This window comes from Thamnophis sirtalis, unplaced genomic scaffold (assembly GCF_051295495.1).
Source record: "Thamnophis sirtalis isolate CommonGarterSnake01/CBP01778 unplaced genomic scaffold, rThaSir2_p1.2 scaffold_1, whole genome shotgun sequence".
Taxonomy (NCBI): Eukaryota; Metazoa; Chordata; class Lepidosauria; order Squamata; family Natricidae; genus Thamnophis; species Thamnophis sirtalis.
The window spans coordinates 115,568,267-115,594,713 of record NW_028261381.1 but is presented as its reverse complement, the minus strand read 5'-3'; the positions used below and the strand labels follow the sequence as shown (position 1 = coordinate 115,594,713).

The window sequence follows — 26,447 nt, the reverse complement described above, 5'->3', positions numbered from 1 at the left end:
TACGAGACACAGGGACTTCCAGTGCCTAGATGCATTACTGCGCACTCAACCAGGAGCACAGCCACGACGACAGCATGGGCCATGCAGGTGTCTATAGAAGAAATCTGCAGAGCGGGCCTCTCCATCGCCATTTATCCGAAATTAAAAGTTGGACACTTATGCCTTGGCCGAAGCAGCTTTCGGCAGGAGGGTCCTCAAAAGGGTCCACGAGGATCGGGAGACTTTGGCCCAGATGACAACCAACTCTTGAGTTGGAGGGCTTTGATAAGTCCCATTCCTGGATCCCCTTCCCCCTATGGAGAAGGAACATTGGTCCTACCTGACGTGCTGCTTCTCGTAGGGAAGGGAAGAGGATCCAGCCCCACCCTTGGAGATCGTCTGGCCCATAGTCCGAGAGGGGCTAATGTTTTCACAGGTCGCAAGCCTCGTCATCAGCGTGTCACAAGCATCATCATCATGGCACCTTCGCTGAAACTGGGTGAGATTCCCACCTAAGGAGGCATTGCCAAAAAAGATGACAAGCTCAGTCTCCAGGCAGAAGAGCTAAGAGCTTCCTTTCCCTACAAGAAGTAGCGTGTCAGATAGGACCAACGCTCCTTTTCTACTGTATTACACATCAGTACTAAGATATCGCTTGGAATCCCACAAAATACAACAAATCAAAGGCAAAATACATGTTAACATCTTTTCTTTTCCTGCAACAAACCATAACAAACTGAAATAAATTTCCTAACAGTTAGAACAATTAATCAGTGGAAGGATGTGCCTCCAGATGTTGTGGGTGCTCTAAGATTGGAAGTTTTTAAAAAGAAATTGGACAATCATTTGTCTGAATCAGTATAGGGTTTCCTGCTTGAGAAGGCGGTTTGTACTAGAAGAGCTCCAAGGTTCCTTCCAATTCTGTTATTCTGAAGCCACACCCAGAGAAAAGGCAAAACGATTAGACAGAATTAGTAAATTAAAATATAATTAAAAAACAAGGCAGAAAAGCAAAAAAGTGCTGTATGTTATTAAGATTTTTAGAATCATAATGAAGAGATGTGTTTTATATATTATACACTTAGAATGTGCAAGTGTGTAGAGTGCAGAATCAAGACTATTCTTAACACAGTGGCTCCTACTTCAGTCTACTGTTTATCAGACAAAACAGCAACAACCATCAGTGCCTTTTCACCAGAGATGAACACATTATCAAGAGAAGCAGAGAAAAGACTGAATACAAGAGAGAGAGGGAGGGGGGGAGAGAGACTGATTTTGAGGGCATGGTAATGTAATAATCATATATCTATATAGGTAGTTCTTGACTTACGACCACACTTGGAAGCAGAAAAGTTGTTAAGTGATGCAATCACTTAATTTTACCACCTTTTTTGTCACATATTTTGCGAGATATCACACATGTCTATGACTTGCAACTACCTGCTGGCTTCCCCATTGATTTTGCTTCTTGGAAGCCAGTTGGCAGGGTTGCAGATGGTGAAAAATGTGATCCTGGGATGCTGCAGCCATCATAAATACCTGCTGGTTGCCAACCACTCAATTCATAATCAGATGAGCATAGGGATGCTACAACAATCATAAATGTGAGTACCAATCGTGAATCACTTTTTTTCAGCACCATTATTATTTTGAACTGTTGCTAAATGAATGATCATAAGTCAAGGACTATCTGTATTCAACATTTGCTGTATCCATGTTATGCAGTAGCATCATCAAATGTATCTGTTTTCATATCCCAGTCACGTTGCAGCAGCTTCACTGATCAAAAGCTTGCAGAATTCACAATATTAAAAATCAGTCCTTTAAGGAAATCTAAAATCCTATGTATGAATTTGACACATGCTTACTGCAAGAGCAGCAACCCGCCAAAATACTTAAAAATAAACAGACAAAATGCTTAGTAAATTATAGAATATAATTGGAATGCCCATGGTCTTTTTAATTGTTAAAACATATTCCAAATCGCCAAGTCAAATAATGCTCCGAAAATATTCTGGGTGTTTTTTATGTGAGAATCCCAAGTACTAGTTGCTAGATATTCACTGAATTATTTTCCCTGGAATTCTATAACTGAAGTGCTACATCTCTGTAAGGTGTGTATTTATGCACATGTGCATGCATGAAGTATAACACAACTCCAAATGACCATTAAATGTCAGCAAAGGTACTAGACTTTCTGGGCTGCCTTGCTGTCTTCTAGTGCATGGATCCCCAACCCCCAGTCAGTGGAATGGCACTGGCCACAGCATGCCAGAAACCAGGCTGCACAAATAAGCGAAGTCCCATCTGCGGGATGCAGGCAGCATGTGAAACCACACCACCCCCTCTGGTCCATGAAAAAACCTCTCACTGTGGAACGAATTCCTAGTTCGGCCTCACTTTGTATTCTGGACTGCTTTGTGTTCATTCTAATCTTTGCAATCCACTTTTTTTTAGCCCTAATTAAGCAAGCTTGCTGTGCTTAAAAGTCTTATAGATCGCAGTAGAGGAAGCAATCTGTAGGGCAAGAACAAATCAAACATACCTCTTTGGAAAACAGTTCATTTGTTTTTTTATATAATGGGGGAAAGGGGGATTGTGAAATAAGGAAATACGTGTTCATAACAAAACCCGTGTATAAGGAACACTTAAGTTTTAGCTTTTGCCATAACTGGCACAAAAATAAGCCTTTAATTTCATTTTAGCACAGATCCATAGGATCATATAAATGCAAAAAGGCAGTCTTCTCTCATCATACGGAGCTCCTTCTTTGGCTAGGAATCCATTTGGGGGAAGATGCTGACTTTATTGTTCCTGCTCATTTTTCGTTCTGATTTACCCCTGGGTTGCTTTGTCTGGATCAGCTCCTCGGGGGTATTTCCTAAAGGAGGCAGAAGTCGTTTCTTACCATTTCGGTTTTCTGAAAGCCACTGTGGGGGCAACTCAAAAGGTCCAAAACCCAGTTGCGTAGAATACTTTTCTTTGGCCAATTCGGCTTCTGTAGATAAAGCTGGTGCTATTTGAGCAGCAGAATCTGCAACTGCAAGACAAACAGATGTCTGGATTTGGGCTTGTTCTACATCTAAGCTGGTTGTGGGTATCTCCTCCTGTTGGTAGTCATTGGGATCCACAGATTTAGCTTCATTTTCGTCCTCTGTAGGCTTGAAAATTTGCTGCTGCCCAATGTAAAACATTTCTAGGAGTTGGCTGCCAGAACGAACGTGAGATTCCAGATTGGCCTCCCCAGCACTCCCAGAACTGACTATGTTTCTTCGACTATACCTTCGATGTAATTGCAGTATCGTCCCTACTAAACATTTCCGTACAGCTTTGTTAACAGTCAGGAAGAGAAGTGGGTTGGCCAGCAGTGATATTTTAGGCAACCAGATAGCAGTGAGAAGCAAGTATACAGAAGAATCAGAAGAATCCAGGGTAGCATGATAAACCACCATAGTCATATAAGGAATACTGCAGAAAATGAAAATCATAACCATAGACAGAAGCATGGCATGAAGTTCAGATTCTCTCTGGGAGGCATAAGGAATAGAGACTGTATTTTGAGGAGTTCTTAAGGCAGCTATAATGACTTTTTTCTTCTGGCTGGCGCTCAGTGCCTTCCGGATGAGGATCATAAAGAGAAATACCACAGTCACTGGTAAAATCACAGTGGTAAGGTTGTAAGTGATAACATATGCTAAATGGCCAATAGAGTAACTCCAGGGCCCAGTACAAGTGGATATAGCATATATGTCTGACACATGGGTCACAGCAAAGACTGGAATGCTGGCCACCACTGCATGAGCCCAAATATAGATCAACAGATCTCGTGATTTGGCATCTGATATCTTTCTTTGCAGTGGGTATAAGACTGAATAGTACCTATCCAAAGAAGAGAGAGCAGAAACATCTATAAGGGATACAGAAATGCCATTCCTTCTTATTCTACCATATTAGACTCCATCTCCAAATAGTTACATATGCAGAATACTATTCCTTGACCTATGATGTAAATTAATATTATCAGAGATACCAGGATTTTAGATGTTTCAATGTTAGATCTAGTCAGTGGTGGGTTTCAACCAGTTTGCACCACTTCGGGAGAACCAATTGTTAACTTTCTGAGCAGTTTGGTGAACTGGTTGTTGGAAGAAATCATTAGGGCAGAGAACCAGTTGTTAAATTATTTGAATCCCACCACTGGATCTAGTGCAGATAGTCCTTGACTTATGATCACAACTGAGTCCAAAATTTATGTTGCTAACTGAGACATTGTTAAGTGTGTTTTGTTCCATTTTACAACTTTTTTGTCACAGTTATTAAGTCAATCATTGCAGTTGTTATGTTAGTAACTCAGTTGTTAAGTGAATCTGGCTTCCCCATTGGCTTTGCTTGTCAGAAGTTTGCAAAAATTGATCACATGACCCCAGGACACTGCAACCATCATAAATACAAACCAATTGCCAAGACCATGGCCATGGGGATGCTGCAACAATTGTTAGTGTGAAAAATAGACATACCCATTTTTTTCGGAGTATAAGATGCACCAGAGTATAAGACGCACCAAGGTTTTGAAGAGGCAATTTTTTTTTAAAAAAACTAGGTAGGTAGATAGAGGGATAGAGAGGGAGAGAAAGAGAAAGAAATACAATAGGTAGGTAGGGAGATAAAGGGCTAGAGAGAGAGAAATAGAGGGGGTAGGTAGAGAGAGAGAGAAATACAGTAGATAAGGAGAGTAGGTAGGTTGGTAGGTAAAGGGCTAGAGAGAGAGAAATATATAGAGAGAAATACAGTAGATAGGTAGGGAGAGAGTAGGTCGATAGGTAGGCAGAGAAAGGAATAAAGAGAGAGAGAGAGAAATTGAGAGAAATACAGTGGGTAGTTAGGGTGAGAGAGTGTGTGTAGGTAGGTAGGTGGATAGAGAGAGAGAAATAGAGAGAAATACAGTAGATAGATAGGGGGAGAGAGAGAATAGTTAGGTAATAGGTAGGTAGATAAAGGGATAGACAGAGAAATAGAGAGAGAGAGAGAAATACAGTAGGTAGGTAGAGAGAGGATGTGTGTAGGTAGGTAGGTAGGAAGAGGAATATATATAGAGAGAAATAGAGAGAGAGAAATACAGTAGATAGGTAGGTGTTTCTGCTGGCACAGCACATGACCAATGTAATCTCATCAATCAGTTAAAGAGCTTTCCAAAAGGGGGGGGGAAGTTTTTGCACTCTGCAAACCTCCCAAAAATGGCCCGTTTTTCATGAAAATGGGCCTGTTCTTTTTTCAAAAAAAGGCATGAATAGCCTTGGGGGGGGCTTGCAGAGTGCTCCTGGAAGGGGGGGGCAAAAATGTGCAAAAAACAGCCAGTTTTTTGCAAAAACTGGCCCATTTTTGTCAAAAAAATTGCATGCATAGCCTTATGGAGGCTTATAGAGTGCTGCTAGGGGGGGGGGGCAAAAAACGGTCTTTTTCTTGCTCATTTCTGCCCTCCCCAGCCCGCAGGAGCTCTCTGAAAGTCTTCATAAGAGTATGCATGGCCATTTTGGTGAAGGGGCGGGGCTTTGGGAGTCAAAAAATGCTGTATTTGGTGTACAAGATGCACCCAAATTTTCAGCCTTTTTTTTTTTTTGAGGAAAAGGGGTGCGTCTCATACTCCGAAAAATACAGTATGTCATTTTTCTCAGTGCTGTTGTAACTTTGAGCAGTCACTAAATGAAAGGTTGTAAGTCAAGGAGTATCTGTATACACAACTTTTTAGCCACTAATTTAAACCTACATGAAATAATGAAAAATGCAACTTATATTGATCAATTTGTATCACAGATGGGGGTTAGAATTTATCCTGAAACTTCTGTTTTTTGATATCATCTTATAACCTCTTTTGTTTCAAACTATGAATAGAATTGAATCAACCATGTTTCTTAGCGTGTAGCAATTCCTGCCATGTTACAAAAAGCGTAGGTTTCCTAAAATACCTAAATGTTGCATGTTAACATGAAAATTCCACTATGGTACACAATAGCTCAGTTCACATATCACATTAAGACATAATAGTGTTTCTTACTTTGATAAGATCATTGTGGTTTATAAACAATGCATTATGATTTAACCTTAGTTTAGCTAACTATGACATTAAATAAATGATTGGAAGACAACCTATCCAGCATCTGCTTTGCTAGTAATGGGAATTAATGAATAGATAAGAGCAGTATTAATTAGCTAGTGAAAAATCAACACAGAACTTCTGTCATGTCCTTCAAATATTATTACAGATTCCAAGACAGTAAGGTTGAGAGTTAGAATCCATAATATATCTTAATAAGTACTTTAAAAAGTGGAAATATCTTCCTTTCTTCTAATAGATGCACAAAGAAAATTATCTTTTTAGTGAGCGGGAATATTAGAAAACCACCAGTCAGGTTAAATTAGCAACGTTATTTAAAAAGAAGAGCCAACACCCATATTATACAAATCCGTTTGTCTCTCTTAACAAAACTCCTTTCACAAATTGTTCACATTTGATTGTATATTCAATCTTTTTATTTTTTATTTTCTAAAAAGAAATATCAAGTTGCTATGGAAATAAGACAAACAGAAAGCAGAAAAATAAATCAGAGGAATGGTAATTAACAGATTTGTCCAGGTTGAACTATGAAGGGAGAAAGCTGAAAGATAACCTGTGAATAATCATAGTGTCTTACCGATCCAGAGCAATGACAGGAAAGCTAAGGATGGTCACAGAGCAGAAGACTTTATGCAAGAATTTGATAATTTTGCAGAAGATCAGGGTATGGACCCACCCACAGCAGTGTGGACTGGTACTGAGAACAATGTCAAAAGGCACACAGACAAGGCTGGCACAGATCCCAGAACAAGCCAGGTTCTTAATAAATCGGTTTGTTGCTGACTTAAAAACTGATGTCCTGCATGTCGACCACAAGACCACAATGTTTCCTGGATGAAGAAAAACAAAAATCAAACTATGAGAATTAAGAAATACATGTGTAATGATACAGTTGCCTGCAATTCTTTCATTTTATTCAGCAAACAGCATTACAGATTAATTCAAACATAACTATATACCTTGCTGATATCTTTCTCAAACTAGGATCACATTTAATTCTGTAGATATTTACCCAGAATTAAGTGCTATTCATTGCTCACCCTGGTAAAGGGGTGGGTTTGTGCGGGCATTACTGCCGGTTTGGTGCGCACATGATTTGTGCGCTCCGTGTGCTCCGTGTGCGTGCACAGTTGCCTGTAAATAGGTCTGCGCATGCACAGCACATTTAAAATGTCAAAAAAAAAAAAAAAACATGCCGCAGGGACCGGGGAACCGGTTCGGGGGCATGGCGAGCCTGACGTTCCTACTGGTTCTGCGACTACGTCACAATTTCCACTAGCGGTTCGCCCAGAGTCCCCATGTGTGAGATTGGCACCTTTGTGTGTGTGGGTGGGTGTGTGCGCGTGCGCATACATATACATGTAATATATACATGTGTATATATACATTTTTTCTCATGGTATATATATATATATACTAAATTGTGCATGTAGCAGTTATTTTCCCTGGATCATTTATGTACTACATTATATTACATGAACTGTGATCTTCTTGATTGAGTTGTCTGTAAAGGTCTATTTTGAAATATTTGTACGTTACCGGAGATACTTTTTTTAAAAAAGAATTTCACAGTGGATATATTGAATATTATGGACTGGTTTTTTACCTCCTTGTTCTATTCTTCCTGATAAGTATAAATATTTGAAATTGCTTGGCATTAGACACTAGGCAAAGCATTGTTAGTACAGGTGAGGAAAACAAAATCAAGATGCAACAGTGCTAATTTGGGAAAGGTACAAGAGACTGAAACGCAATAAGGTGGAAAAGACTTTAGTAAAGGTTTATATGAAGTGTAGTTTCTCTTTAGTTTAGTCAATGAGTTCTCTTAAGTGTCTGAGTTGTCACATAGGTATTTTCCCCTCATTTAATTTGGGGTTTTCCCTGCAAACATCACATTTAAACCTCATAGATTTCAGCAAGAGACAAAAGATATACAAAAACTTGTTTGTTAAATCTATGCTCAGTGACTTATTCTCCTATATGTGCAGAGAACTACAGCCTTAAAAATGCGAGATCTTCTGAATAATTAAAGCAAGCTCTGCCAATATTTTCTTCCCAGCTCACTCTGGCCATTAAGTTTATGGTACTCACCTATTAGCAACAGCTTCAAAGGGGAACAAACAACACAGGCTACTCCACGGTTACCATAGCAACAATAATCTCATGAAGCTAAAATCATTTTCTTTGGCTTGATCGCTAACTGTGACTCAATCATTTTGGCTTTGTGTCTAACATGGCAAATGAGGACCTAGTACCATTTCTGTAGCAACTTGACTTGTTAAGGATTTTTTTTTTCCTCCTTACTGAGCAGAAGAACGAGAACTCTGATTTATTCACAAATACATGCTATGTTTTTATTGACCTTGACAGCTAGCTTAAAATTATTTAGTTCAGTGACGTGCAGTCAGGGGAGGCAAGGAAGGCAGAGCCTCACCACTGTCATCATGAAAAGAAAAGAAAATGTAAAAGGAAAAAAGCAAGAGCTGAGGTCAGGCTGAGCTAGTTGCTGCCAGCAACGTGGATGACTCTGCTTAGTGCTTAACTGTTTAAAAAAGCCTCTAAAAGAGCCCTCTACAGGAGGAGGCAGGAGAATGACGTGCCTTATCTAGTCTGACTTTAGACGTTTTATGATCACTCGAGCAGAGTTAAGCAAGAGTTAAAAGCCCAAAAATTCCTGATGTAGATGAGGCACGTCATTCTCCTGCATCCTTCTGTAGAGGGTGCTTTTCAGAGGCTTTTTTAAACAGTTAAGCAGAGTCATCCACAGTGACTCTGGCAGCAACTAGCTCAGCATGACCTCAGCTCTTGCCTTTTTCCTTTTACACTTTTTTTTCTTTTCATGATAGCAGACAAGAGCAGAGTTGAAATCATCTCTGAAACAGCTGGAAAAGGTTCGTGTGGGTCAGAGGGAGGGGGAGGAATTCAAACTTCATCCTCCTGGTGTGGGGCTTTGGGCAAAGGCTGGAGGGAAGTGCTTTCTCTCCCCAAGTGTAGTTTGATTGCAGGCAGAGCCACATTGTCTTTTCAAACCTGTAATCAGTGAAGCTGGGCTGGATCTTTCTGGGGCTGGGGAAAAGTGTGTGTGCTCCAGTATGACTCTTTGACTGGCTTCCTGCCTCCTCCTGTGGTCTCCCTGACTTTCTCCAATTCAACTTTGTGTGTGTGTGTGTGTGTGTTTGAGGGGGGGAGAGAGAGGGGGGAGGAGGGAGGGGGAGGGAGAAGAAAAAGAAAAAGAAGGAAACTTATTTCGCAAAGGAGAAAAACAAATGCTGTCACTTTAAATCAGAACTGAGCATGCCTGGCTGTGGAATTCTGGGAGTTGAAGTCCACAAATCTTAAAAATTTGTGTCAGTGCCTCACCAGCCATAAACCTCACCGCACGTCACTGATTTAGTTATATTTGGTTTTATATGAAGATTACTTCAAAGTAAAGAATGTGGGCATGTTTATATCTTCCCTGAGACTAGTAGAGTAATCCTTGGTGGGAGAATACTAAACGGTATTTTTACTGCAGCAGGCAAAAAAGTTTCCATCTCTTCCCCCAGCATAATCAGATCTGACTAAATATTCATTTCCAGTTGCCTTTGTGTAAAGAGTGTTTTCAAATCCTAAACATAAATATGATTTCTCAAAAATGTATGGAAACTTATTTCTAATATGTATGTTATTATGAGTGGGGACTGGAGAAAACAAACTTAATTAAAATTAAATGAGTTACAGCAATACTCTTCGAGTGTTTAATATATTCTGTAAGTTTTGTCAAGCTCCTTGCCAAGCTCCTCATGCCAAAGTGATGTTTTTCAAAGCATATGTCACCATAGTTGTCTCTAGCAAAATTTATTGAGATGAACAGGGTATATAGTGCAAGAATTTCAGAAAGTCAACATGCTTAATTTAAAAGAAATATATATCCATGTCTGTTTCTGATTCTTTTTTCACAACTTCATGTAAATTGGCAAGGAGGTCAGTCTTAATTGATATTTGAGACTTCACAGCTTGTTGTTTACATAAACCATGGTGCCTGGGTTTTTGTAGAGCTTTGGGAAGTATTGCCTGTTTTGGATCACTAAATGGAGGTTAAAAGATCCAAACTATGTACACATTTAGTCTAGAGTAATATTTTTCTAACAGTGATGTTGGCTGGGGAATTTTGGGAACTGAAGTCAAAGTTATTTTACAGTTGGCAAGTTTGAAAAATACTAGGCAAGAGATACTAACTGGTGTATATTAGTAGAAAGTATGCAATTTATGGAAGTCAACCCATCTGGAGTTTTCATTCTAAGATTCTAGGTAATCCAACAGTATACAGGTGGAGTCAAAGGGAGAAACGTTGTTACAAATTAATTACAAAATACGTAAGTCGTCAGCATATAATAATAGTTCATGGTTAACTTCTTCTGTTATGTTGAAAACATCTTCCATTTGTCTAATAAATCAGTTCAATCACTCCATTGCCAAATAAAAAACAAGAGGAGATATAGAACATCCTTGATGAATTCCACAAGACATTCTGATAGCTGAAAAGATAATCCAATTTTTATTAACCTTAACAAATAGAGTAGAGCATCTTATATTAACCCAAGGAATAAAAATATATTTAAAATTGGATTTAAAAAATTTCTACTAGAATATAGACACTTATTCCTCAACCCACAGGATCACTATTGCAGATACCATTTTTTCCTATATCCAGAATGTCAATGAGTACTCTAATATCATCAGATTTGTGACTTTCTGTAAAACCAATTTGTGACAGAACCATTATCTAATTATTTTCTTTCTTTATCTATTAAAGGGTTTTTGGAAGGAAGATAAAATATAGTATTAACAAATATAAAATAAGAAAAAGAAAGTAATTAAAGAGAAAAGGGGGAGAAACTAAAGTAGAAAAGAAAAAGATAGAAAGAATTAGCTTCCAATATTCTTTGCATCAGTAAGTATGATAATAAATATACCTCTTTCTCTAAAATTACATCATGACTCTCTTATACCCATCATCAAAACCATAAATCACATTCATTATTTTTTCATTTTTATGCAAAAAGTTCATAAGGAGTTTCCAATCAACAATAAATATAGCTACTGTCTTTTCTCTAATCAAAAAAAGTGAATTTAGCCATCAATCCTCAAAGAAAAAATCCCTAATATTAATTGTATATTAATCTTCAAAATCCTCTGAATCAGTTTATATATATATATATATATATATATATATATATATATATATATATATATATATATATATATATATATATATATATATATATATATATATATGAATTTTCCAGGTTTTTTACACGTCCACCAAACATTATAAATTGTCCCTTCTTTTTGGTCACATTTCCAATATAAATTTGAAGTGCCTTGATACATTCTAGACAATTTCTCTGGTGACATACCAACAGTATGCTGGAAGCATAGTGGAATATTATTATCAGTTATCTCTATGTTAGGTTCACGGTCATAAGTTTTGTATTAATATTTTGCAGGGAAATTGGATGATACTTTGCAGAGTCAGCAACTATGATTTTGAAGTAAATAACTTGCTGACTCTGCAAGTTCTTATCCAATTTTTTTCTACTGTAAAGTGTAAATGCAAAAAAAAATGACATAGGCTTGGCACCAAGAAAATATTTTGAAATGCATAATTACTGATCTCTAATAATCACGTACCTTGGTTCTAATTTACATGAAAGCTGGAACATGACCACGGAAGTAAAAACAAGGATAGAGAAAGCTCAAACAGCATTCTTCAAAATGAACAAGGTTTTCTGCATTCACGACATAAGCCTAAGATTGAAAATCACGGTTGCAGATGCTACATCTTTTCTATCCTGCTCTACGGAGTGGAGAATTGGTCTCTGACAGAAAGCCACTTGAAGAGACGAGAAGTATTTGAAATGTGAATTTACAGGCAGCTGTTACGTATAAGTTGGGTTGATAAAATCAGAAACGAGGAGGTGATAAGCTACCTGGGAAAGCCAAGGGAAATCATCAAAACCATAAAAAAGCAAAAGTTAGAATATTTTGGACATTTGATGCAACACCCAGAAAAATACAGTGTACTTCACTTAATATTCCAGGGAAAGAATGAAGGCAAACTGTCCAGGCAAAAGAACAACATCATGGCTTCAAAAATCTAAAGGACCGATTTGGACAAAACTCAACAACACTTTTCATGTGACGTTGATAAAAATAGGATCGCCAACATGATCACCAATGCAGTGGTAGGTTTCAGGAGGTATACCCCGGTACGGGTGTACCAGTGGCAGCTGGGAACAGCTGCCACCGTACCGGAACAGTGTTTCCATTGGGCCCACGCGCCCATCCTCGTTCCTTACCTTTTTTTAAGCTAGCAGGCCATTTGTACACGCTGCGTACAGTGCCCGTGTGACCTCCGCCGAGCAGCTGGAGCATCGCAGTCGGTGGCGTGCGCAGCGCATGTGCACAAGGTGGACACCTGATATGCTGCGACGGGATCCGGAACCCACCACTGCGCCAACCTTCGATGACAGATAATACTGGGGCAAAAAACTCATCTACTAGTGGAATATCTACCTGAAGGAGGAGCTTTTCTGTTTTTGTAGGTTTAATATCTAGCATTTGTTCAAGAAAAGATTGCATGTAAGAAGTTTCATAAAAATTGAATAAACTCTTCCTTAGTTTCTTTTTACCCAGCATTATACAGTCAATAATTTTAAAAAATTGATTTATTTAATTAAGTTCATTGCATTTACTCTGGGTGCTCTTATTTTTTTGCAGCTGTTTCAGCTAAGATGCTAGTAATTTTATTAGTCCTTCATTGTGCATCCAATATCTTTGCTTTTCATAATTTGGTGGATATTCTACAGCAAGTATAATGAGAGAATTGTGTTCTTATTTAGCACTCATAAAAGCTAATGTTCATCTTCCTAAGAAGTCTAATCTGGATCCCTCAGAGATGAAAAATTATAGGTCAGTTTATAACCTTGAATGATTGGGTGATGTGACTGAGAATAAGTAACTTCTTGGCTTCAGGCAAGCTAGAAGTAAAAGATTCTTTGATCCATGTCAAACTGATTTCAGGGAACAAAACCTTGATAAGTCTGATCAAGCTGATATATACATGGGGCTAATTAGGGAGTATGTTTCTATTGTTTTTTCTTGACTCTCATGATTTTTGAAAGCATTGAGCAAGATGTACCAGGTTAGGTTACCTAAACAATTTGGAAATGGTTTTGCAATTATTCTGTTCTTGTCTCTTATGTATTCAAATGTATTTCTTGGACAAACCTATTCCTTGAAAAGGCTCATACGATATCCCTCAGGGCCCTATTTTGTCTCTAGTACTTTTAAAAAACTTTAAACCATATTTTTAATAAAACCACTGGAGGAGATACTTGGAAGATTCAAAGCTGAGTAATATTGATATATTGATGACATCCACATATGTTTCTATATGACATCTCCAGAAAAAAAGCATGGTTCCCTTGAACACCTGACTACTGTCAATAAAGGAATATAGTAATTGGTATTTTATTCGAATTGATATACTGCCATTGTCTTATCGCATAAGCTTTCCTCAGCCAAGGAAGATAATTGGGAAGAGGTGGTTGCAAGAATCCTGAACCTCAGCCATGATGTCACTTAAACAACCAGCAGACTCTGATGCAGACCAAAATGTTTCTTCACCTACCGTGTTTTCCCCAAAATACAACCTGCCCTGAAACTTAATGCCTTGCCACATTTTTCGTGTGAGCAAAAATATAAGCCCACCCCGAAAATAAGCCCCCTGGACAACCCCCCTCTGGCCAGGCAGAGCACCACTCACCGACCTAGCGGTATCCTGAAAGTGCCAAGCCGCAGGAGCTGGAGGGGAAGGCACTCATGTTGCTTGGTGCCTTTGGGATACCACTAGGTTGGGGAGTGGCGGAGGGGGGAGTTGCTGGGCGGCTGCTCCCTTGCGAACTGACTCCCGAAGAGCCGGGCACAGCCTCAGGGGCGAAGCAGCTATGAGGTGAAAACGCTCATGAGCAGCCACCTGGCAAACCCCCTCTCCAGCTGGGCAGAGCACCATTCACTGACCTAGGAGGTATCCCTAAGGCACCAAGGCACGTGGTGCTCTGCCCGCTCCCCAGCTCCCGCGGCTTGGCATATTCGGGATACCCCCTAGGTCAGTGCATGGAGCTCTGCCCGGCTGGAGGGGGGGTTGCGCAAGCGCCTGTTCCGCCTCCGCTGCGCTCCGAGAATAACTTCTTCTCCGGCTTCCAAACTCTAAAACTCGGCTGCTGAGTCTTCCAGCAGCAGCCGTTCTAGGAGTACGCTCTATGGTGTGGGCTGGCTGCTGGAAGACTCTCTGTCCGGCAGAAGGGGCCTCTGTGATTTTCTTTGCATAGCATGAGTAGCTACAATTTTTTCCTTATAATTCAGCTTCTCTTTTGACATCTATCACCTTTCTAATGTAATCCTTCTTGTGAGTCTGCTTGAATACATGCTTAATTCGGATTAAGTTTAAGGTTAGACTGATGGATTTATTAGGGCAATAATGTAGATATGAAGAACTGTTCACTTGCCAGTGCATTCAAGATATTATATCCTTTTAGTTCACCTTCCTATCTACTGATTTGGGTGATCCATTTTATCAACATTACCAGCTGATACAGTATTTCTGTTCAGCATCGGCATTAAAAGGTTTATAAACTGCCCTGCTCTATCACTCCCAGGAAAGCTTACAAAAATGGAACAGATTAAAAGGAAAACAAGCATCACTTCACACTGTTATTTGTACACTAAAATTATAACACTCTTAGGGCCTGGATAAGTGACTCTGGTGAGGCAATCCCATAAACAGAATACTGTGTCTCCATTGAAATGTACGGTATGCTTCTTAGCAATTATAACACATTTCACAAAACAAACTTGTATCCATTCCAGAGGTTGCTCATATAATAATGTATAAATGAAATACAGGTAGGTCTCAGTTTATGACCACAACTGAGTCTGAAATCTTGGTCATTGAGCAAAGCAGTTAAAGACATTGTGTAACCACTTTGCTCTCCTCAATAACCACAATCTTGGCATTCCTGCTGTTAGTCAATCTTGTGGATCGTTAAGCAAAGTCTGAGATAAGGATCATGTGGGTAGCTTGTGGGGGTGGGAGAGGCACTGGAAGGCCTGTTGCAGGCTACAGGGTCCCCAGTGCATAGAAATCTGCTACAGCATTGGAGGCCTTGACTGCTGACTATCTGACAAGCCTGGAAGGCTTCAGCCATGTACAGGGCCCACCAACTCAACCAAATTGCTGCACATCTTTTTTCCCCCTCAGCTACTGACAGACATAACCAACCTATTGCCTTCCTATCCAGGCCGCCTCAGGCCTTTCTGCAAATGGACATCTTTCTTGTGATTATTCTGAAGAGTTGTTCTCCAAACCGTGCAATTTGGAGAAGGCATTTTCCAAATGACCCTAAGAACATCACCCCCTTTTGTGAATATACCCATCCATTTATGAATAATCACAATAGCAAGAAGACCGCCTGCTGTCATTGTCTACTGATAGGTCTTAGGCACTTGAGCTACTGTATTTTTAAACACGGGTTTAGGAAGTTTACAATGATTGGGAGGAGCTATGGGGGGGGGTACATTCTCCCACTTCACTGAGCATCCCCCCCATTAAACTGATAAGCATCCCTTCTACTTCTTCATTCTAACTATTAACACAAATAAAAATTGACCCTTGTCACATACTATGCATTATTGCAGTCCAACCTTATAGGGAGACATTGATGAAAACTCTTTAAGCATCATTTTGAGTACCTATTTATCCATGTAATTATCATGTCCAGCCTACACTGAATCTGAATGTTATGACACATCTTGCCAAATTGTTTCCTGAAATCAGGATATATTGCTTTTAAAGCATTGTGTAACTAGATAATAATAATTTAAAAAACCTTTAGTATAGCTTAATAATATTTTTCTCTTGACAATTTCATATACATTTCTGGTAATCACCAAATAGTTTTTAAAATGCTTACAAATCACTATATTTATAATCTGCTATAATGCTCCCCGTATGTTAATGTCAGATATATCAGTTTGCTAATTCCCTCAATTTTACAACTTTTTGAAAATAAGGTTAATATTAACAGTTCTCTAGACATCTGGCATTTAATCCAGTCTTCTGGGTTTCTCAAAATTAACACATAAAGTTTTAGCCAAGCCAATTGCCAGTTCTTTCAGAACCCTAGAATGCTACTGATCTGGATCTTGAGCTTCAAAATAATTCAAAGTATTCCCTAACTATGCTTCTGTAAATTTCAAGGTTTAATGCTATTTCTTCATTCTGTTGCTCATAATCTGAAACACATTTCCTTTCATTGGAAAAAAAGTAATCTGAAACATGAAAAATTAGCTCTATCTTTTCTTTGTTACCTGTTAAACACTTTGATTTATCCACCGAAAATCTGATATTCTGATTGCTAAGCCTTATATGTTGCTTCTAGTATCAATTCATTCCGAGTTTTAGCTTTTTTAACACTCTCCCTATACTACTCTGTTCCTACATGTTTGGTTTGCTCTTAAATATATTTGTTTCTGTTCTATAGAAACTGATCTCCCAACCTGTCACTGAATGGTGAGATGATTAGTTTTCATGGTTGTATCAAAAAGCTTACACAGGAGAGGCTTTTTAGAACACAAACTACGCATTGAGTTTATTTAGGCTTCCAAGCCTGAATTTACCAGATGTTTTAGATTTTACTGTCATGCCACACCAAAACTTATAGATTGTCATGCACAGCCTGTACAGAGTTCCTAGTAATTTGCAATTGTTCAGATTAGCAATTTTGTGCTGTTGACATATGATGTGTTTGAACGTTGCAGCTCCCCAAATGTCTTGAAAAATGTGGATAGACCATTTTTTGAATCTCAGTGAATCTACTGAAGGAGTAAGGTGAAACAGATGAAGGTTTTTCTCCTACTACCGAATAATGTGATCAAATGCAACCCTCTTGATCCTTGCTGACATGTAATTGTAATACATTGCTGAAGTACACTGGGGTCCTTACAAAGAGGGAGCAGGGAGAAAACTACATCCAGTTCATCCTCTTTAGCCAGATGTCTAAATTCTGAAATAAATGGGGAATCTACAGTCAGCTTCTAGCAAGTCTGATTTCTGTAAAGCAGAATTAAAAATACCATTAATTAAAAGAGCGATCTTTTATACATAGTGAGGTCAGTCTATCATTTTTCTATTATGTTACTCTGCTCAATGCTCTATTTTCAGAAAATATAATATAATTTAAAATTCCCCATCAACTACTAAAAAGGAGTACCCATGGTATCCGCCATATGCAACTTCTACAAGGTCTTGTTATTAAAATATATATGTAGAACTCACAAAACATATCTTATTGTACTCAGGAGGTCCTAAGAAAAGAGAACAAAAAGTCCTTAAGATTGAAAGAATGTTCTTTTAATGATGTTCTTTCATAGTTTCTTTCACACTTCTTGCAAGTTTGGATATCTGCCCACAGTGCCTTTGGAAACCTGAAGAGGCAATTAATCTGAGTTCCAATCCTGGAACAAACTGTAATGCCTGATGCTCAGCAAATTAAAGGGGAATAAGAAATGGCAATAGGACTGAGTAGCAAATGTACACTAGAGGGATTGATTTGAAGGCCATATTCCGTTTAAGAAGGAAGGCACCTATTTAAGTGCCTTGCATTTTTATGAAACCTCAGTCAGATAACCTAAATGGAGAAGTCTGATTAACACTTCTCTTTAAAACAAATACATTTAAATACATGTGAAATAGCTTCAGCAATCAAAGGAAGACTATTCTTTTGCTGTAGAGTTTTCTTGATTTAAGCCATCAATTGTCACAAACCAAGTTTATTCTGTAAGGAAAAGTTAAGATATTGTAGGCATACACATATTTCATATCTTAGATAACATGGGGGTGGGGGAGACAACCTAGATTAGTAAACTTGACTGGGGCACAAGAATTAATCCCAATTCATAAAGCAAAAAGGGAAAAAAAAAACTTTTCTTTGGTTCTCAGGCTGGCTGGAGGATTCTGAAAGTTGAAGTCTACACATCTTAAAGTTGTTGAAGTTGAAAAATACTGGCTTTGATCTATGACTGCCCATTGCTCTTAGTGGAAGCAATCCCATGGTCACGAAGTTGATCCTCAGCCAAACCATGAATATTGCTTGCCAGACTTTGGCTTCTATTCTTGGGAGCCAGCTTCTTAGTTTAAAGCCTCACCGGATATGCATTTGGATATCATATAGAGGGCTCTTTAAAATAGCAGTTTGTCATAGGCACCAAACTTGAAAAAGAGCCTAGTTACACTCAGCAAAAGAACTAAGCTACTGTTTTTGTAACAAATTTATTTAGCTGCAACTGGAACCCAATTCCCTCCTCTCTGGCAAAATCTTATTCTCAGTGCCATATTTTGGGCTAAGGAAGAAATACAATTTATTTCAATACTTTTCTTTCTGGATTATTGAAAACTATTCTTGGATGTTTAAAGCATCCAACTTGTTCAATGAATAAATTAGCTACCACTGTAGTAGTTATTAGTTTTAGACTTGTTGGAGAAAAATCATAGTTTTAAGGGGGTGATAATAAAAATTGTGGTCCCTACAACGTTGAACCAAGATCCCAAAACCTAATAGGCTAGTCCTGTGATGGTGAACCTATGGCACGCATTCCACAGTTGGCACATGGAGCCATTTCTTAGGGCACGGAAGGCATTGCCTTGTCAGCTCCAGCATGCATGCGTGCGCTCGCCAGCTGATTTCGTCCTTCATTTTCAGCCATTTTTTGCCGACCAGCCTCCAGAGGGCAACTAACAACCCAACGTGCAAAACAGAAGTTTGGGAATGAACTTCCGGTTTGCGCGTTGGGCCATTTTTCTCCCTACGGAGGCTTCAGGAAGAAATGCAATTTCCAGTCTTTACTACTGTCCTTCAAAATTTTCATGTTTTAATTTCACAATTGCTTATCCACAGGTGAGGCATTTTCCTCTTATTTTGGTTAAAAATTCAAGGGTCTTCTTACCTGCAGATGGGCTTATACATGGGTAAAGTATATGGGTATACTTTTAAAAAGTATTACCATATATGCATTTATTTCAAATGAATGGCTGAAATATGTTTGCTTTCTGCATATGAAATGTCTATTTTTATCAAGAATGATCAATATTATTTAGTGTGATTAAAGTTTTTTCTATATATTACAATATGCTTTTGTTTGGTTCTCTATTTTGGGAGGGTACCTTTTAGGGGGTGTTTCTTTTTATATACTAATGCATGAAGATAGATAGATACTGTAGATAGATAGATACTATAGGTAGATAGATAGATATTGATATGGCTGAACTTAAAATAAGACTGTTTTGTTTTAGATGTAGAAATTTTAAGTTATGTATTTCACAGGTTATGTTCTATAGCTGATTTATCTCCTAGAAACCTGTTATGGGAGAACCCAACCATGCTGAATTCCTGACCACTGATATCTCCTATTTCCCTTGGCAGTACTCAGATGTCTTAGCTTGAAGCTTCTTTTTTATTCTAGGAAGTACACAAATGGATCTGAAGGCTTTCAGCAACAAATAGGACACCATGAGAATGAAAGTCAGTAGATGTTTCATAGACAGGACCATGATTGTCCACATAACTTCACCAAATCATTGGCTGATGCAATGAAAAAGTACCAGCATCTGTCAGTGACTGCCAGTTTCTACCCTGCCAGTAACTGCATAAAACAAGATGGAAAAACTAATTGCATCCAGAATCATTATTGTCTCTTTATGTTCATTCGAACGCTTTTATTATTCTCTGTGACGTCACTTTCCATTTCCCCCCTGCAGTCTATTTTTGGTTAAATGGATCTCAAAGAAATCAAGCAACCTAAAATTCTGTGGAACTCTTTTCATTAATTCAAATTTAAATTGTTGTTTTCTTCTTTCTGTTTGACTCTGAGCACATTGCTTTTGTCAGAAGGAAACTCAACTGCTTACACATGGCTTACTTTCTTTAGTCCCCGTGGGCCTTGGGATAATTTTTTCAATCTATAAATTGTGGGAAATGACCAATTTTGTGTGAGTCCATTCTTATCCAAAAATGATCAAAATAGTTATGCTAAGCATTAAAGATGCTTAAAACAGCTAGTTTTCAAATAAAACTATTCTCAGAGCCCAAAAGGGCTGCAAACATTCAGTGCATGCTTCTCTAGACACACTGCAACCTATATAATACACTCCCCCCCAGCAGAAACATATTTTCAATGCTCAGCATAAACGTTTTTTTTACTTATACCAATCTTACTATCAGCAAAGAATGGATAGAGTAACCCCTGCCCTTAGAAAGGTTGTTCGGAGCATTCTTTATCAAATCAGAGTTTGAAGCCTGCCCTGGGCTTCAAACTCTGATTTGATAAAGAATGCTCTGAATTTCTTTTCCCTCCTAACTCTTCCTTAACAGTTTCTCTCCAGGATATAGAGACCTAACCTGATCAGAATTTGCTTTCTATTTTTCTTGAACAAGATTAGCACCTAGCTTTACATCACATGCTATGCCCAAACAAATAAACCCATGTATAATTCATACAATATGCTTTGACAATAACTTACTTCATATAATAATGCTGCACCCACAGACTATCGAATCCTATCTTAATTTAGATTATGTTATTCCTTCTTGGCTTACATATAGCTATTTTCCATTTGTGTATGTCAGAGAAAAAATGTCCATGTTCAGAATAAACACATTAATCCTAACCCCATTTAATTGTTAATTGTTTTTATAAATTAATCCCTTTCTACATTCATTGTACAGTATTTGTCCTTTTCAGTTTATTTTGCTTCAATATAAAACCAAACAAAATAAGCAATGTACAGTACAAATTATGGAGGAAGAAAAAGAAACAAAGTAAAGTAAGAAACAACATATAGGAATTTGCAGAGATATAGTCTCTCTTTCTCATACACACACACACACACTCAATAAATGGGAGCCATATTTCATTATAAGCAACATCCACAGATAATCTATGTCAATACAGTGTGCCATTTGCTTATTAATTGCTAATAACATCGCCTCTGTATACATGTATTTAGATGCTATTCAATGGTATATAAAGTTGAAGTTTTCTCAGATTACTTAATTTTCCCCATTCAAGATTGGTGTGCAGTGTGTATGTGTGTGTGTGTGTGTGTGTGTGTGTGTGTGTGTGTGTGTGTGTGTTGGACTCACAGCTCCTATTTGAATAAGAGATGGCAACTGGGCTCAAAAGGGCCATTGCACAGATCTATCTAGTATGTCAGCTGGGACCTTTGCGGATAGCTGGCCATTTGACTATTCATATCCTATTTATCTTAAGAATGGACTGCTGCAATGTAAATAACTCAATAATTCTTTATATAACTTAGAATCAATTCCCAGTGTCAAGTCTTTTAGTGCAGAGTAGGGGAGACACCAACTGGGCAAAATGATATAAAAGCTCAATGAACAAGGCTCACAGCCATTCATGTGGAACTGCAGAAGGGATTTTACATATCCAGCCTCAAAATGGCTTACAGTCTTAGAAGAATGAGAATTCTGTATCTACAATTACTGTTTGTGCCATAAATGACACTATGTTTCTATTCTGCAATAATTTGATTTTCATTTTACCCTTTATTTTCTTTTATGGATTTCCTTTGATTTGCATTTTATTCTTCATTTTGTTTTTTATACTTAATTATTAATTTGCTCCAGCTCAAGTCTTTATAAATTATTAATTTGTTGCTCCTTCTAAAGGAAACTATTTTAGTTCTTTGATTCTGTTTGAATTATGTGTATCAATGAAAAAATATTTACCTGGAAGAGACTGTGGTGTGTATGAAACTTAGATTTAATTCCCCAAAATTCATTTAAAGTTTAAAGTTCCTTTGGTGTAGGTGTTGTAGAGAGGCCTTAAACTTGAATGCTCTCCTGAGAGGTAACACACAGGCCTCAGATGAACAGAACTGAAGAAGCTTCTTGAAAAAGAAGTGAAATGTTCTCAAAGAAAGAAAGAAAAAAAACCCCAAAAAGTCCAGTTGCCTTTTGGAAAAGCACCTTTGGAAGAATACATGGCGTTTCAAAGATATTCAATGAAAAATTCTCTTTTTTCTTTTTTTTTATTTTAGCATTCATAGTATTACAGAATTGGAAAAATGATTAATTACATTCTCAAAGGTGCTTTTTCAAAAGGAAACTAGATTTTTGAAGACATTTCACTTGTCATCCAAGAAGCTTCTTCAGTTCTCCAGTCAAAATTGAATAAGCTTCTTGATGAAAAGTAAAATGTCTTCAAGGAAAAACGAAGTCCAGTTTCCTTTTGAAAAATCATCTTTGGGAGAACCATGACTTGGATGACTGAGAATCTCCAAAGAGATTCATTACAGGATTATATGTTCATCAGCAAAGTTAGTTCATATTGCAGTTTGCTAATTTATTTCTATCATGGTTGCAAACTGAATTATTTTATTATACTTTTATAACTTATGTATCAAGGAATAATGCTGAGAAGTTATCTTTTACAAAATGCCAGTGAACCTCATGTAAAATTAACTTGGATTCAGTTCAGAGCAGATACAAAGAATATCAGCTATAGGAGGTACATAAAAGTGCAAGCAAAATAAACCTGGAAGCATCACAAAGCAGGAACCTTTCTTTGGAAACAGAGATAACACTATATAGACCCAGTGTGACAATATGATAAACATATCTAATAGGTTAAAAAATCACAGACAAATAAAAATAATATAGTAATATAACTAGGAACTCTAGGACTCATAAATGTACTTCCAAAACAGTAGAAGAAACAATATTTTAATCTAATAAGGAAGCATCGGATATGAAGAGGGAATTACAATTGCAGTTGCTTGAGCTTCAGAGATACCTAGAAAACAGGGGTTTAGCTGTAAATTCCAAGTATCTCCAAAAAATATACAGGTGGGGAACTTTTTGTCTAAACAAATCTAGCAATTTACTTTAAAAATTAAACAGGAATTACTGACAGGACTTAGACAAAAGAAGTGTCTCTATACTAACAGCTTCTGTGAGGTAAAATGATCAAACCATTTGTTATCTAAGACAACAATCAACTAATCAATAAGTAGTGATTCTCACTAAACTTGGTGTAGTAATTTTAGTATCAAATATGCATATTTTAGAAGTCATATATTAAGATCTCAAACTCTACTATATCCAATTGAAAAAATGGAACCCATAGCCTTTCTTTTTGCTTATGTTTTGTTAGAAATTCAACCAAATCCTCAAATATTTCTATTTTAATTAGTTCCTCAATTCATAGTAAGATGAATGCCTGGGATTTTTTTCATTATGTTTACTTTCTAATAAATAAACATTAAGTTAAGTAATATCCAAACATGAACACCACATAATTCTTCAGCTTTACCTCTCACATCTCTGCATACAACAGGATTGGACTGGGAATTATAACTTAAAACCTCATATAGATTTTCCAGGGACTTATATATCATTCACACAAACAGAAAAACACACATTTCTACAGAAAGGTAGTAATCCTGAACGCATGATCAATAGAGTTGGCTTCAACCAAGGAGAGAACTAATTGGAGATAGTGATTTTTCTGTCTAGAGCAAGTGATCATTATAATGTGGGATGCTGCAGAGGACTATCATTATGCAACTTGGCTTGCCACTAGAAAACTTTTCTAGTGTTGCAGTTGCACAGAATGTAAACAAGGAGCAGAAGTAGTGCATTGATAGGGAGCTCCTATGAGAAACTAGACTTCTCGATAAAAGTTTTATAAATGAATATAGGCAAACCCTTATCTCTCACTCCCTATCCAGAAAGTGCAAAAGGCTACAATCCTGCACGGAGTTCAGCTAGGTAATTTCCTTTATTGGAAATAGGTCAGCTGTGCAGAAGATAGCAATCTCGGATGACCAAAGCACAGCATGTTGTCATCTAGGAAGCAGCATAATATTGAACGGTGGCAATCTTAAATCTGCTAAATGATCTTCCTTCTAAGTGTATTACCTCCTGTAGACCATAGCCCTTGAAAGAGTTAAATCCTGAATAAACAAGACCACTGGGGGACCCCACCCTACAACCGTGTTTACTTACCTAGCAGAGAACCTATTAAGATGACAACCTGCATAACGGTAGTAAAATGTCGATAGGTTTGTTCTTCCCTATATGCCTCGTATTCTGACGTCCCGAGCGCGTGGGCGCTTCGGTTGATTCCCACGATCTGAGCACTGGATGCGTTCAGGGAGCTTTTGACAGCCTGAAAGGGACCGCGCTCGCTCGCGTTGGCTGAAGCCCAGCTTGCATTGTAGCCCATGGCGGGGTGGAGGTGTCCTTCTGCCTCCCTCTTATTTAACAGTCACCTCCGCACGAAGCCAGCGCTCTTCGCCGCACAAGGCACGCAGTTAGCACCTGCTTTCCGAAGCGCAGCAGTTTTTCCATTGTGTTTCCACTTAAATGTCTGGACCCTGGAGAAGCCGTCTGACGTTTCAGGTCTGCATCTCATTCCAAAGAGGGTCACACATCATGGCAAAATGGGAGAGGGGGCGGGAGGAAAGCTGGCTGCATCTGGCACTCCGTTGTCCCATATTTCTTGCTTCCCCCCCCCTCCCCTCGCTTCAATGCCACTGCGCGCCCGTCCCCTTGCAGAGTGTTTGCACCGCCAAAAGCGCAAACAAAGCCTAGCCATCTGCTCGTTTCCCTCTAGTAAGCTCAACCGGCGTGCCTCCAAGTGGGGCACTTGACAATACTATTTTGGGGGTGGGTGGGCTCTTTCTGGCATGGCGAAGCTCAGGACAGAAATTCGCACATCTTGGTGAGGCATTAGCCTTCCTTCCCTATCCTTTTTCTTAACGCAGGTGCCGTATCAGGTTTTCGGCGAGCCTCGGGTGGTTTCCGATAAGCGTGGTTTCAAAGCAAGCTTGATTGTTCTCGGGCAATCCCATTTGAAGAGCTTGGCGCTTTTGCCTCTCACTTTACAGATGGGGATCAGCAACCGTTCAAAGGTTTTTGAGAACCATCTTGTTCGCCTCCCGCGTTGACTACAGGCAGTTTTCTGTTTTCTTGGAAAGAAAGCACGAAGCACATGACACGTGACCCTCAGCGGGGTGAGCTCTGATTTTTTAAAAAAAAAATATTTTTGGGGGGGAGGCAGCCATTTTGCCTTTTGGACTTGTCAATTTAAGGACTGACTAAAACCACTTTTGGGGAGGTGGAACACCATTGCACTGAAGAAAGTGGCTGTATTTATGTATATTAGAGGAGATAAAAGTTTAACCTACTGAAGTTTTAATTGACAAAGAACTTTGGAACTTAGCAAGCCTTGTGTGGGATTCGTTGTCTAGTCTGGATATAAACAATCACCAGCCAAAACTTCCAAGAGAAAACAATGCTAATTTTATTCTTCACTTTGCAAAGTGGGTGGACCACGCACCCACAGGTACATGGACACACTCTAAATAATCACTTTGCTTTCTATTCCCTAGTACCATTACAAATTTACCTCCCATCTCTTCTTCATTGGCTTACTAATAATGATGTCACAACCTATCCAAATTGTCTAAAATAAATACATTATCTCTGCCTCTGATGACATCTCCCACTACTCTAATTCTACTTCTCCCTGATTTACAAATTTCCTTTTATGGTCCTAGTTCCTAGGTGTTGCCTTTAGAGTAAGTATCATATCAGTAAATTCTGGTTATGGCTGGTTTCTAGCATAGCAAAGGCCTCTAATCCTAGCTCTTGTGTACAATTCTCAAACTTAAGCCTAGCTCATGAAATTAGAAATATACAATCAATGTATTTTGTTCACAGGCCAACATGTCTTCTTACAATTCTCTAAAAACAATACAACTTTATTTCCCACATTTGCAATAGTTTAAATTTTTCTGACCTCCCATTTGTAATACACATATAAAATACCTCTTTTGAAAGTATTTTGTCTATTAAGTTATTTATTTATTAAATGTAGGTGCCATTGACTCTCAATGAGTATCCCAACGTTTGCAAATTTCTTTTAAAACTTATATGTAAAATGTTAGTAAAGGCCAAATTGGCACTAGATTCTGCTGCTCACTCTCCAATAATTTGGAAGATCATTTATACAATGTATTGAAGCGCTTCACTAAAGAGGGTCTCTCTTCAAAGAAGGAACTCAGAAAAGAAATTCTGAGTTCCCTTTTATACTTGGCATAACAAGAAAAGTATAGAGAAAAAGTTGATCAGAGAAATCATCCTACCCATTTACATCAGAAAAATGGACAATTTGCTAAACATCCCATAACACTAAATATGAATATGCTCCCTTAGACTCCAACTTTCAC

The 26,447-nt window shown here is 38.2% G+C and overlaps 1 protein-coding gene across 1 annotated transcript; it reads right to left on the bottom strand.

The window, feature by feature from the left end:
• Nucleotides 1-1,498: 1,498 nt before the first annotated feature.
• GPR176 (G protein-coupled receptor 176) lies at nucleotides 1,499-25,551 on the bottom strand. Its single transcript, XM_014070558.2, has 3 exons — nucleotides 24,220-25,551; nucleotides 6,669-6,921; nucleotides 1,499-3,858 (listed from the first exon to the last, which is right to left on the bottom strand). Exons 1-3 carry the CDS (start codon nucleotides 24,437-24,439, stop codon nucleotides 2,754-2,756), a joined length of 1,578 nt encoding a protein of 525 aa, XP_013926033.2. The 5' UTR covers nucleotides 24,440-25,551; the 3' UTR covers nucleotides 1,499-2,753.
• Between the last annotated feature and the right edge of the window lie 896 nt (nucleotides 25,552-26,447).